Source organism: Phoca vitulina, unplaced genomic scaffold, assembly GCF_004348235.1.
Source record: "Phoca vitulina isolate PV1807 unplaced genomic scaffold, GSC_HSeal_1.0 scaffold12, whole genome shotgun sequence".
Lineage (NCBI taxonomy): Eukaryota > Metazoa > Chordata > Mammalia > Carnivora > Phocidae > Phoca > Phoca vitulina.
This window is the reverse complement of record NW_022589715.1, coordinates 8,486,305-8,500,347: the sequence shown is the minus strand read 5'-3', so window position 1 is coordinate 8,500,347 and position 14,043 is coordinate 8,486,305. Positions and strand designations below refer to the sequence as shown.

The 14,043-nt window shown below is 40.9% G+C and overlaps 1 protein-coding gene across 4 annotated transcripts in view; it reads right to left on the bottom strand.

The window, feature by feature from the left end:
- The window catches only part of EML4 (EMAP like 4), a 147,012-nt gene extending 140,890 nt beyond the window's left edge, over positions 1 to 6,122 (bottom strand). For all 4 annotated transcript variants that reach the window (XM_032410390.1, XM_032410391.1, XM_032410392.1 and 1 more), the window contains exon 1: positions 5,821 to 6,122. In XM_032410390.1, the coding sequence (XP_032266281.1) occupies positions 5,821 to 5,845 (25 nt within the window). In that variant the 5' untranslated portion in view covers positions 5,846 to 6,122. The remainder of the gene's footprint in view (positions 1 to 5,820) is intronic.
- Between the last annotated feature and the right edge of the window lie 7,921 nt (positions 6,123 to 14,043).

Genomic DNA, 14,043 nt, shown 5'->3' with positions numbered 1-14,043 from the left:
GCGAGAGAGGGAACACAAGCAGGGGGAGTGGGAGAGGGAGAAGCAGGCTTCCCGCCGAGCAGGGAGCCCGATGCAGGGCTCGATCTCAGGACCCTGGGATCATGACCTGAGCTGAAGGCAGACGCTTAATGACTGAGCCACCCAGGCGCCCCTTCAATGGGTTTATAATTTGGCTAGAGAAATAAGACTAATAATATTTTTTAAGACTTGTCATAATTATTTCTACCTTATAAGAAGAGAGATTCTGTAATAAGTGCCCTAAGAATTCTCTTAGGTTAAAAGTTCAATACTTTGGGCTGGGAATGAAAGGGAACAAATAAGGAAGGGTGTTTAGAAAGGAAACAATATTTGAGTTGGGCCTTAAAGGGTACGGAGAATAGTCACAGGGATGAGAAAGCGCCAACAAAATCTGGGGAACAAGAAACAGGTCATTTTGGCCAGAACTTGTTAAGATTGTAGGAGATAATAGAAGACCTTGAAAACAAGGCTAAGGTGTTTGAATTCAGTCATCAAGGCAATGAAGCTGAAAGAGGGAATGGCATAATCAAAGTACTGCTTTAGGAATATTAACCTGAAGGCCACAAACCCCCCATAAAAAAATTAGACAGGTGGAAATTCCTTAGGCTATACAATAATCCAAACATGAAATAATAAGTATCTGAACTATAGTGACAGAAAAGAAAATTAAGGGATGAGAAAAGGTGACAAGAACTGAAAAGTCCCAGAAGAGATGTTAATGTGGTAGGCAAAAATGGGAAGGAATCAAACATGGTTCTGATATTTCAAGGTTGGATGATACAGACAGTGGAAAATACGGAAAAGCAGCTGATTTAGAGGAAGAGTTCAGATTCAGGTATGTTAGATGTATGAGTGGACCATGAAGAGTCAGCAGTAGGGTAGGGAAAAGAAACTGAACACTATCAGAAAAATCGGAGTTCAAATGAAAAAAACGGTTGGCATCCAAACAAACAAAAAAACTAGAATGCAAAATTTTATCTCTAGTATGATTTAACTACGTAAAAAATTGGCATAGAAAAAGACTAAAAAATATATCAACATGTTAACATACATGCAGATGAGCTACAAAAAAGATAATTTATTTTTCTTTCTTCTTTTGTATTGTTTTCACTGGATACAAATCCAACAAATCAGGCCTCCCACCAAAAAAAGAAGAAAGGAGAAAGAAAACTCTGGATTCAAAAAGTCTTTTAAAAAAAATCAAACTCTCTGAACCTCAGGTTCTTCATCTATAAAAGAATAATTTCTTCTCTCCCAAGATTAGTGTACAGATTAAATGAGATAAAGCATAAAGCAATATGCAAAGTTAAGGCATTATAATAGTCTGAGAGAGCTAAAACTATAGGACAAGAGATCATACAGAGACACAGAAATATACTATACATTTGGAAATCTTCCATACTGATGTAATAGTTGAAGAAGTAGATTATAGACATATTAAAAGTCTTAGAATCTATTTCAAAATCAAAAAGTTCTTCCTAAATTTCTTATGAATATTGAAATTTTACATGTTACAGAAATGGGACTCACACGGATAAAGTTAAGAGAGTACTTTTCCCACATGTTACTCAAACTTAAACATAAGTTTGCTAAGTAAATTATTTCATTGTTTTAAAAAACCAGGCTCTATAGAGGTAAATTTAGCAATCTCCAAATGCTCCCTCTCAGAAGTTACATGCTTTATACACAGCACAGCATTCTAAATGGTGTTTCTCTCCTCTAGTCCCATTTCTGGTACTTCACTTATGCTTCAACATCTCTGGATATCTATTTAAAACCAGATAGTAAACTCCTAAAGGACAAGAAGCATGTCTTGTATTTGTCCTTCCCATAAGAACAACCAAGCACAGTACTGGTCACAAAATAGGTATTAATCCATTTGGATGCTAAAAAGTAACTCATGTCATAGATGTTGTAGTAACCATATAAGAGTTACTACTCATGTCTTGTTATATAATTTAAGCCTATCTGAAGCCCTTCAAGAGACAACTAATAAAAGAAAAAATTCCCCAAATAATATTGTATGATAAACATTTTTATGTGAATAAAAAATGCTTAAGACTAGATTAATACTTAACATACACTGCATTGTTTCTTTAAGAAAGAGTATGAGATGAGAAATCATAGTTCTAATATTGTGATGTTAAAAAGACTGTTTTCTTGGAATGCCTGGTGGCTCAGTCAGTTAGGTGTCCAACTCTTGGTTTCACCTCAGGTCAGGATCTCATGGGTTATGGGATCCAGCCCCATGTCCCCGGCCAGTCCAGCACTCAGTGGGGAGTGAACTTGAAAAATTCTCTCCCTCTGCTCCTACCCCCACCCTCTAAAATAAAATCTTTTAAAAAAAGATTGTTTTCTTAAAATACTTCATAAATGGAAGCACACCCATTTTGCTTGTTTGTTCATATACCCTGCACCAAAATGTTATGTTTCTTATAGATACTAACCCTACAATTTCATTTGTTACAATTTTTATTTAAAAGAACTTTTGAGTTTTTTTTTTTAACTAACCTTTGGAGCAGAAAGTTAAAACTGATATGGTTAACTGTAGGCTTTCTTTAAAGTGTAAGCACTGACTAACCTCTAGGGTAATTCCAAGATAAATGTCTCAAAATTAAAACCTTTATTATGAAAAAAAGATGCTAAGGATGATGGGTGGGTGGGTGGGGGTGTGTGTGTAGTGATCTGAAGGCAGGCTATCAAGATAGTTTGTTTAGGGTATTCCCCCCACACACACACACACTAATTTCTTTTTTTAATTGTTTCCAACGCGCTGACTTTTTAAATTACCATAATCTGTGAACGAAAAGATACTATGCCTAAGGGAAATTCCATAGTACAAGCACCTGCCAGCCAAACTGCCTAAAATTCATCAGCGGCAGAGGTTAAAAGCATCCTTTAGCTGTTTTTATGTAAAACAAAAGTAATACGACAGGTATATAATTTCAACGTGGCACATAGAACATAACCAATCACCTAACATTGCTCTCAATGATCTCAAAAGCCAATACACAAAACTTTAATTCAGACATCTTATAAGACGCATAGTGTCTTCCTTATCTAAACTTACTCAGCAATCAAGGGTACAGTTTGAATTTTAAGTTTTCCACTTTACAAAATGATCCAGCATAAGATTCCCTTAAATAATCAGCTTCTCTAGAATCATTCTGTTTATAAAGCACTTAACTTTTCTGCTTATATAAATGAAGTTTTCTCACTTTTTTTTTTCAAGAACCCATCTGGTATACAAAAGGAGATATACATGTATACTTCCTTGAGAATAAATAAATGCTTTCAATACTTGTGACCCCAGATGAACGTCACATGTTTTGAATTCTTTAGTTAAAAAAAAAGTTTTAAACACCTTCTAGAATACAAGTGCTTGCCTTTACATTCATAGCTCTCTTACGATAAAATAAAGATCACTGTAACTCTAAGCTCTAGACTAATGAACTGCAGGGAACAGAAATAAGGAATCTGGCAAGAGCTAAGTAAAGCTCTGTTTAAAGACTACCAGTAAAATATACCAGCATTACCCCTCCCCCACCCCCAACCCTTAGAGGTTTCCATTAAGATAGGGCCTAGTTTTACTCTTACAAGGGGGGACAGAAAGAGAAAGCACAGAGCTCCTGCTGAAAACTATCTTCATCAGGAGTAGCTCCAGAAATACTGCCAGGAACCATTTCTTTCCCTCTCTGCTGACACAGGTTCCTCTCTTTAGAGACAGGCATCTCCCTTGCAGCTGATCAACACCTATCTAAAGAAAAATCTTATCCAATCAAGGATGGCATCAAATGAATAAAAAAAATCCCTAATGTTAGGGTCAGCTGTAACATTCTTTATGAAAAGTGAAGCCCCCACAGCAATTCTTCATCTTTCAATCTCTCATATCAGTTCCTCATGAATTGAATAAGAAGGAATAAAGTTATTTAACAAGGTATATCTAGTGTTTCCAAAATAAACAAGTTCCCCCAATTGGTGAGAAAGATTCCCTCAAAACACTTAAAGAAAATGAAGCCTTGGCAAGCCTTTCAGAAGTCCTTGGAATCAACAGGAAAGAAGTAAAAGCTGATTTCTACTTTGAGTAGCGCTCCCACCATTCCTCAATGCTGAGGAGCCGACAGTGCAGTATCTCAGTCCCACATCTCCCAATACACTCAATTTTTGCCCTAGTATATGAGCACCTCTTTGTGAACATATAGGGCAAGTCTTTCAGTCCACTATGATTAGTGAATAAATGCAGGCATGAGGCAAAAAAAAAAAAGAAAGAAAAAAAGCAGTGAAAAATTGATGCCTCTTTAAAAGGAGCCAAGAATGAAACAACCTCACTATGTAAGGAATTATAAGACATCAAACGTTAGATAATGGACAACAGGTGCCCTTGGGAGGAAAGAGTAACACTCAGTTGTCTCCTATTTTAGGATTTCCACTCTCAAAGAACTCTAATGTGTGTTTTTCTTTTCTTCCCACAGAGGCTCAGGGCCAAAATTATAGTTTTTACTATTTAATACCTATAATGGGTCCATTGCTCTTCCACTAACTTTTTGACTTTAGATTTTAAAAATTCAACTAATCCCAATATGGCTGAATAAAGTGTGGCCTATGGCCAGATCACGCACTGATCCATGAACATTAATCAACCAGGGATTTATTACCAAGAAAGGCGTCTGAATACAAACTACCTCCACATAAAATACCGAAAATACAAATCCAGCAACAGGTATCACATAACTGCAGAATCAGCCAAAGCAGAAACTGTTTCTTTCACCATCATAACAGTTGAGCTCAATCTTTAGAGTAACCAGATTCCAATGGCCTCAAAGAATAGTAATTCCAGACACAGATTATAGGGCGTTGAGTACCAGCCTCTAGTTCTGATTCCCTCAGCCAGTTACAAAATATACTACCTTTATTCTGCTGAAAGGGAACACGGAAAGGATACTGCAGCCTACTTAATAACCTCTTCCATTCCACAAAGACAACATATACCAAAAATGGAGAATCCTTTCTTTCCCTGACAGAGGCCCCCTTTCCTATGGAGTCACTGGGCAGAATGACTTCTCCCCAGCATGCTCGCAGAGCCAGAGAATACTTCTGCTTTCACCCTTCTTTTAAAGAGGGTCCCCCAACACAGATGCACCTCTTCCTTTCCTGTATTAAGCAAATGATGCTTCATTTCTTCTAGTTCTCTCCACCACTCTAAAATGTTCAGAGAAGTGGAAGGAGAGAAGGGAAGTTGTCAGACACTTGGAGATATACTTAAAAGAAGTCTCCAAATTTAAAGTGAAGACTGGGGGGGGGTGCCCTCTTCCTGAAGAGGAAATGGGGGTCCCTACCTTAAAAAGGGACCCCCTGCGTGGGTAAGGGGTGCCTCCACTCTGAAAGAGAGCTCAGTATGTGGAAAGGAAAAATATTGTGCCCTGAAGGGGTCAAGGTTTCAGAAAGGGGTGCCCCAACCCTGAAGGTAGGTCTGTGGGGGGAGCCGTGATTGTATGGAAAGGGATGTACCAGCTACTGGGGGGCCTTTCTGAGAGAGGGGGTTTCCACTTTGCGGGAAGGAGGGCCATGCACTGAAGGGGACGCTGGGAGGAAGGGAGGGTCTTGCTGAGGAGGACTGGGCATGGGGGGAGGGGTTCTGAGTCCGCCGTAGCCAGCAGAGGGGCGGTAGCCTCGAGGGGAACATGTGCAGTGGAACTACTACCATCCCCAGGGGCAGGGTGGAGAGCAGGGCCTGGGCTGTGTGTGGAGAGAACAAGGCTCCCACTCCGCGGAGAAGACGGAGGACTCCCCAGCCGTACTCACCGAGGCTGCCGGCAAAACCGTCCATCTTGCGGGGAAAGCGCCGGACTCGGGGCTCAGCGGGGCGGGCACTTCATTCAGCGGACCGACAGGGTGGCCGCCGCTGAGCCTGACCCGCTCGCTCTCTAGGTTGCCGGGCTCGGCTCCTAGCCCCCGCCTCCGTCGTCGGATCGTCCGCCCGTCCCGGGGCAGTCAGCCACAGCCGCCCGGACCACTTCCCCGTCAGGTTGAGAGCCGCGCCGCTCCGCCGCCTGCCTGGCCTCCCTACCAGGCAGCAACCGCGAACGCCGCGCTGCGCCCCGCCCCCGCGCCCGCGCGCGGCGGTAGCTCCACCCCTGCGCACGCCGTCACGCTTCCGACTCCGCCTCCCACGTGACAACATGGAGGCGGGGGCTTGCAGACCCTTCCCTCTCACCTTGCTTCGGCCTCGGGATCCGGCCGCCTCGCGCCGAACTGGTGGCTGCGCTTGCGCAGTGGTTCTGCCGAGGGCCTGGGGACTTGGGTTTTGAAGCTGGTTCCGAATGGGTCATGATAAGGGTTGGCCTCTGGCCTGAGATTCCCAGGAGCGTCGAGAGATTCTCATAACCCCTTGGGGTTATGAGAGTCCTACTGGAGCCCAAGTCCAGAACCCCCCACCAGACAGAAGATGGTCACCCCGTGTGTCCTACAAGGACACCAAGGAGGCAAACAAGTGAGAGGAGGACTCCCTTCTTCCCGGGTTCTCCCTCTACCCTAGTACGGGATATATGGGGGTGAGTCTTCCTGACTAACTCAAGGCTACCACTGCCACAGTCTCAGAGCTCAAATCAGACTGGAAGCAAGGAATGTTAGTGCTGCACAAGACCCAAGAGTTCACCTTGCCTCCTCTTCAGGGAGAACACTGAGCCTTAGAAAGGACCTGACCTGCCCAAGGTCATGGAGCCTGGTAGAAGCAGAGCTAGAACTCAGGCTTCCTTACTCCCCCTGGTGTTCTTTCCACCAGAGATGCAAAGCAATCCCTTATGGGGCATATAAGATTGCCTATTAGTGAACTATAACAAAGGGTTTTAATGAAGTAAGCCTGAGTTCTCAGCCCAACTCCATGTGACTAAGTAGGTGAGCATTAAGTCACTAAACTTACGTGGGACTCAACTTTATTCATTTGCAAATGGAAGGACTGGACTTGTAACCAAAGCACATATAAACAACAACCTTCATCGTCCTCCTCCCTCCCCTGCTCACCCCTATTCTCCTTCCTTCTAAAGACCTTCCAGTGGCTTCCGAAGTTCTTCTTGGGACTTGGTTGTGTGGATCAGAGTAATGAAGAGGAGCACTGTAAGATGCTCATGAACTAAACTGATGTATACAATAATTAAGAGCTGAGTTAGGGAACAATTCGCGTCATTCTAGACAAATTGCGGGAGAAAGGAACAGACTGAAGAAGGGAGATGAGAAATATGAGGTTAGCAACTATCATAATGAGAGGGACTTGGATAGTTGAAAGGATGGTTAAACATTTTGTTGCTGTCATGCAGTAAACTTCTCCCTCCGGTGCCTCTTTAAAAATCTGCCCTAAAAATCTAAATTACTTTTCATGTCTTTTTTGGATATCAGACCTGTGTGTCTTCTGAATACCACACCATGTGGAGACAAGCCATAAGGCAGCCAAGATAAATTGAGGTTACAGACTAAATGGTGTCCAGAGTTTCCTCCTGTTTCAAAATTAAATTATTTACCCAAAGTTTCCTCTACCATGGGCATTTTTATATCTGTAAGTTTCTATTAAGTCTACCCACTTAATGTTTGAGAAGGCCTTAATTCTTACAGCTGCTTTTCTGTGTCTGCACACAACACTCTCTGCCTTAGGTCAGTTAAAAGAATAAGAACTTCCATTGATATACTGCAATACATATATATATATATATATATTTTTTTTTAATTCAGAGAAGGATCCACATTTTGTGGGGCCTAAAGTTTTTCTGTTTGTGGAGCCCTTCTAAAAAAACAAGCACAAAATTGGGTTAAATGGAGTATTTATTTAGACGCAGAAAAGAAATCACAACAGATTACACATTTTAAGAAGCCTGCAAATTCTACGAATGTTACAAAATCAAGAAATACAGCGTTCAATTAACTGCCCAACATAACTCCAATATTTTTTTTTACTAAATTTCTTGGTTGCGTACACTTTATTTCTTCATATGACAATGATTCTTTTTTCTTTTTTTTTTTTTTAAGATTTCATTTATTTATTTGACAGAGAGAGACACAGAAAGAGAGGGAACACAAGCAGGAGGGAGGGAGAAGCAGGCTTCCCACCAAGCAGGGAGCCCGATGCGGGGCTCGATCCCAGAACCCTGGGACCATGACCTGAGCCGAAAGCAGACGCTTAACGACTGAGTCACCCGGGTGCCCCTCTCTTTTTCTTAATAGATATACAAGCAGGGGGGAGAGGGAGAAGCAGGCTCCCCGCTGAGCAGGGAGCCTGATGTAGGACTCGATTCCAGGACTCTGGGATCATGACCTGAGCCTAAGGCAGATGCCCAACTGCCTGAGCCATCCAGGCGTCCCATGACAGTGGTTTTTAAAAAACTTTTTAATAGAGAGGATAAAAAGATAACTTAGTTTTTCCTCTAGCACGGTTGATCAAATTTGTCTTTATTATTGGGATATAGTTGGAATGCATAAAAAACCACTTTGCACATATAGTACAGCTGTTTGTAGTGTTGCTGCTGGAATTCTGATTAATTCTATTTCACGTGATTCCCATTTAAAAAAAGAAAATAAAATGTACGGTGAATTTTAAACTATGCATACTGAATTATTGAGTATATTCCTGATAGAACTATTTTGTTTGACATCAGTGACAACCAAATATATATCACATATATAACAATTAGAAGGGGATGCCTGGGTGGCTCAGTTGGTTAAGTGTCTGCCTTCGGCTCAGGTCATGATCCCAGGGTCCTGGGATCGAGTCCCACATCGGGCTCCTTGCTCAGCGGGGAACCTGCTTCTCCCTCTCCCACTCCCCCTGCTTGTGCTCTCTCTGACAAATAAATTAATAAAATCTTAAAAAAAAAAAAAAAATTAGAAGAATTTTCCCTAGTCTAGCTTCTGGCTTTTTATGTTTCAGACCTTATTTCTCCCATAAGACCCACACAATTTTTCAGTGCTACCTGTATGTTCATAGTGTATTATGACCCCTAGCCCCACTGCTTCCATGATAGGATGCTGGGTGAATCAGTGCAATGGCCCATAGGAATTTTCCTGGAATCTATTGCTAAACAAAGACAGCCAGCAATAATTTAATTAAATGTGAGTGTAATCCATGTAAGTATCTCATTAAGCCTGAGATTAAATATATCCCCAACTCAACTTTCCGTTAGCTAGATACCTAAACATAGAAGAACTCTGAAAACTAGTCAAACCGAACACATTATTCAACAACCAATGCCCCACTATTTTAAAGCAACCAGTATTAATTTTTGTGTTTTATATTTATCAAATTAGATCTGACAAGCTGTTTAATAATGCCATAATAAAATGGAAGATTGAACATAAATCCCTCAAAATGAAAACATAACCATACATTATCATCAAACAAACACACATAAAAATCCAAATATACTATACAATTACCAATTACTGGGTAGTTATTTAGATTCTTCAAAGGATTTATCTTTAGATTATTTTCAATACAGAACTCCCCCTGCCCCTCACTTTGAGCCCCTTAAGTGCAATTTAATTCAGGTAAATGTAAAATATACACCATTCCCCAGGAGTCCAATTATTGCAAAAGGGTAAGTATAGCTATATCAAATAATACAAGTTTAAAACATTCTCTTTATACGTAGAATCTTGACTCTGTGCATAGTTACCTTCCCCTCTATGTCAAAATGGTTTATGGTAGGAGGAGTTTCAGAATGCCTTTTTTTTTTTTTTTTTAAGATTTCATTTATTTATTTGACAGAGAGAGACACAGCGAGAGAGGGAACACAAGCAGGGAGAGTGGGAGAGAGAGAAGCAGGCTTCCCGCGGAGCAGGGAGCCTGATGTGGGGCTCGATCCCAGGACCCTGGGATTGTAACCTGAGCTGAAGGCAGACACTTAACGACTGAGCCACCCAGGCGACCCCCCCCCTTTTTTTTTTAAAGATTTATTTATTTATTTATTTTAAAGATTTTATTTATTTATTTGACAGAGACAGGGAAAGTGAGAGCAGGAACACAAGCAGGGGGAGTGGGAGAGGGAGAAGCAGGCTCCCCGCTGAGCAAGGAGCCTGATACAGCACTCGATCCCAGGACCCTGGGATCATGAGCTGAGCCGGATCAAGACCTGAGCAGAAGGCAGACGCTTAACTGATTGAGCCACGCAGGGGTCCCAGTTTCAGAATACTTTTAAAGATACACAACATCTATTGTCAAAGCCTTGACCTGAGTTTTGAAGGAAAATAAAAAATTCTTACACTGATTTCTTTGTTTTGCCCTCATTAGCTAGACGACCTTGAGGGGTAACTATAAACTCTTTCTGGCTTCTCGACTTTTTCTCTCTCTGTCAGTCAAGGATACGTTGTTTGCAGTCTCCTGTGTTGTTGGTGTGGATCCAACAGCTCTTCAAGGAGTCACATTGCATGGGGGTTGAGTTGACGGTTCTTGTGATCTGTAAACCCCCGAGACCAAACTTGGGGGTTTACTTAGGGTTTTCTGTGTGTCCTCTGGGTTTTTCGTTTCACTTTGCTTTGGTACTGTATCTCCATATCCAGACAAATCAATTTCATGATGTTTAAAACTTTTTCTGATGTCAAGTGGAGAAAAGGAACAGAAAAAAAAAAAAAAGATTTTTACAAATTAATAAAAGTTAAAACTGAGCTGTTTAAATGGTGCTGTTTTTACCTGTCTGTTCTTGTCCGAAAGTGGCACATTCCCAAGAAGAGGAAGGTTCTACTTGGTTCCTTAAATTGCCAAAAGCCCCAGCCCAGATTTTCCCCCCTACCCCCATATTTTTGCAACATTATTTCCCAGTTGGTTGATGCCAAGGCAAAAAGACATCCTTTTAGTGGTTAGAGAGGATCAGTTACTTAAAAGATTTCATATCAGTGTTGTATTTATAGTTTTGCAATAAAACAACCTTCAGGGAAAAAAAGTGTCAGTCAAAAATAATGAAGTGTTTTTTGATTTGCTTTGTTTTTAGTTTTTCTTAGGTTATGTTGGGTTTTCCACTCCTTTTATTTCATTGTCTTAATGTTATTTTTTTTTCTTAATGTTATTTTAAAGACTAAACCCTATGGTCCTGGAATTGCGTAGATCGTCCACATGAGCTTATGTGTGATAGAGAACAAAACTTAAATTTTTGGGGGGGGGGAAGTTTCTTTATTTTAATTATATGTTTAACATAAGCAGTGTATGAAAGAGCTCCAGAATCTGTATGAGGCTAAATGGCGGGTTGTTCTAGCTTCTAACCATGAAGAATGCCTAGGGCTAACTAAAATGATTGCAAGAGAAAAAACAAAGAGTGTGGGAGGATATACCCCAAAGTGTTAAAAAGTAATTGCCTCTAGGAAATAAAATTGAGTGGGGTAAGTCAAGGGTAGAGAGAGATAGAGGGGATTTCACTTTTATATTATTTTAATATCATAAATGTGTTTTAATTTTTAAAAACCATTAATGATGCAAAAACAAAAAAATATGTTGCACACACTCACCCACAAATTGTATCTGTAGAGACTGGTTTAAAATATCATGCTCATTAAATAATTGTTTTACCAAGCTTGGCTTGATTGTTATCTTTCACCTAAGACTTTCCAGACTTACAGACCTCAGAAAAGAATCGAGCAATTAACAGTCCTGTAAATTCTTGGCAAGAGCTTATGTGAATGAAATCTATCCTGTGAGGATCACCAAACATGCCTCACTTAGGGGGAGTTGGATGCATGAGTGAGTGAATGAATGTGGATGCAAGTTAATGTTGATAGCTTTAATGGGGACATTCGTGACAAGCAGAGAAAAGAGAACAAGTGTGAGCTGAAGAGTTAAGTTTTTCCAATGCCAACCTAGGATTTATGCCATGAAGTGGGGCTTGAGATTGTAGAACCAGCTTCAAAATTTCTTTCTACGTGCTAGAGCTTCACCACATTTACTGGATGTTGGGCAAACCTTAGAAATGATAACTAATAATTTTCATCTGTCCACCATAACTATACACTTTTTCCCCACAAGGAATTCATAGCAGCCTCTCACAAAATTGAAATTCTGCAGGGAAATACTTTAAAATAGCAATGTTATAGTGGAAAGCAGCCAATCAGGGAAATTCAACTCTCAAAATGAATAACACAGGAAGTTCTCTACTTGCAAATAAAATATTTCCAAAAGGTCATTTGTAAGTCAGCTGTTTGAAATCAGGAACAATGCTATAAATGATGGTTAGATTGCCAGCCCCCAAAACATGTAGAATGCTGATCCCAACCTGCCTGTGTTAAAACCACATTGATGACAACCTTATTCAAGGTTTTGAATCAGACAGGTCTGTAATTGAATATTGTCCATTATAAGCATCTGTGAGTTGATGTTGCAACCTAAATGCAAATTATAGCAACACCATTCTGACTTTCAAAGAGCTGACTTACAAATGCCCTTGGAGATATATTTTATTACCCCCATTTTTCAGACCAAAAAAATGAGTCTCAGAAGTATACAATTAGAATGTGGGAAAATCAGGGTTTGAACCCATGTTAGTCTGCTTCTGAGGGTCAAGTTCTTTTCACTGCACCAGTTTGCCTCTTATTCTCATTGGGATTCTTGTTGTGGAGATCTTTGAATGCCAGGCTGAGACATCTATCAACAATGTAGTTTTAGCAGCAAGCGATATGATCAAAGTGTTGTCACAGAAAAATTAACCTGTGGGTGGATAAACTGGAGGAGGCATTGAAAGTGAGGAATGCAGTAAGGAGGCTGTTGCAGGGGAGGGGCCTGTTCCGAAAGGTCCAAGAAGAAAAGAGTGTGACGGGAAACAACACATGAATGAACAACAAACAAAACCCTCACAGACCTGGATGACTGCCTCAGAAGCTGAAGGAGAGGAAGAGGTAAAGGAGAGTTTTGAGGTGCAGTTCCTAGTGATGGAGAAAATGATGTCAGCATTAAATGCAAATGGCAACTTCAAGAAATGAGGTGATTATAGAAAATAAAATATGGTGATTAATTGCCATATTTCATTGGCCTGCATCAGAATTCCTTTCCTTCTGTGGGAAGCTGAGGGGAATTAGAGGTCATTTTTGTCACGACTTAAACCAATTGGAAGCCCCAGCTCAGCTTTTTAAATTGGGGGGAATAACACAAAAACTAGCAGTTAACTATCACACTGGAAGTTAGGTTGAGAAACTGAAGTCCAGCACTGATTGTGGGGGAGGGGGGAAGTTGGGGGGACAGCCAGCTCCAGGGCAGCGTCCTCAACAGACTCCTCCTGTGGGGTGAATTTGGCTGTGCTCTCCGTGCTCTAGACTGCCTGGGTTCCTGCCCGTTTTCCATGCTTGGTCCTCTGGCTTCCCTGTCTACCCAGTGAGCCACCTGATATCCTCCCAGTGAATTCATTTTCTGTGTGACTTAGCCAGAGTGGGTTTCTGTTGTTTGCAGTTGAGAACCCTGAGTGGTACAAACACTTTTAAACAGATCGTGCTAGCATCATGCTCAGATGCCCAGGTGGAAGCTTCCTGCACACAGTTTGAAATGTGGGACTAGAGTTTAGGAGAGGGCTGGGTCCGGGAATATAGATTTAGGATTTTTCTAAATAGAGCCAAAGATGTAAGCCATGAGAAATCATCAGGGGAAAAGATTTAAGAGACAGAGAAAAAAAATAAGCAAAGTGTAGGACTTGAGGGACAACCAATATTTACTTAGGAGGCAAGAGAATGAGTCGGAAGTAACAGTTGTAGGAAACAAAACTAGTGCCATATTGGGGCACCTCGGTGGCTCAGTCGGTTAAGCGTCTGCCTTTGGCTCAGGTCGTGACCCCAGGGTCCTGGGATCGAGTCCCAAATCAGGCTCCCTACTCAGTGGGGAGCCTGGTTCTTCCTCTGCCTCTCTGTCTCTCATGAATAAAATTAAAAAAAAAAAAATCTAAAAATATAAATAAATAAAAAAACAAAAACAAACAAACAAAAAACAACCTAGTGCCATATCACAGAACCCAAAGGAGATGAGACTTTAAAAAATGACGGATATCAGATGATATTAAATACTAGAGTCCAAGG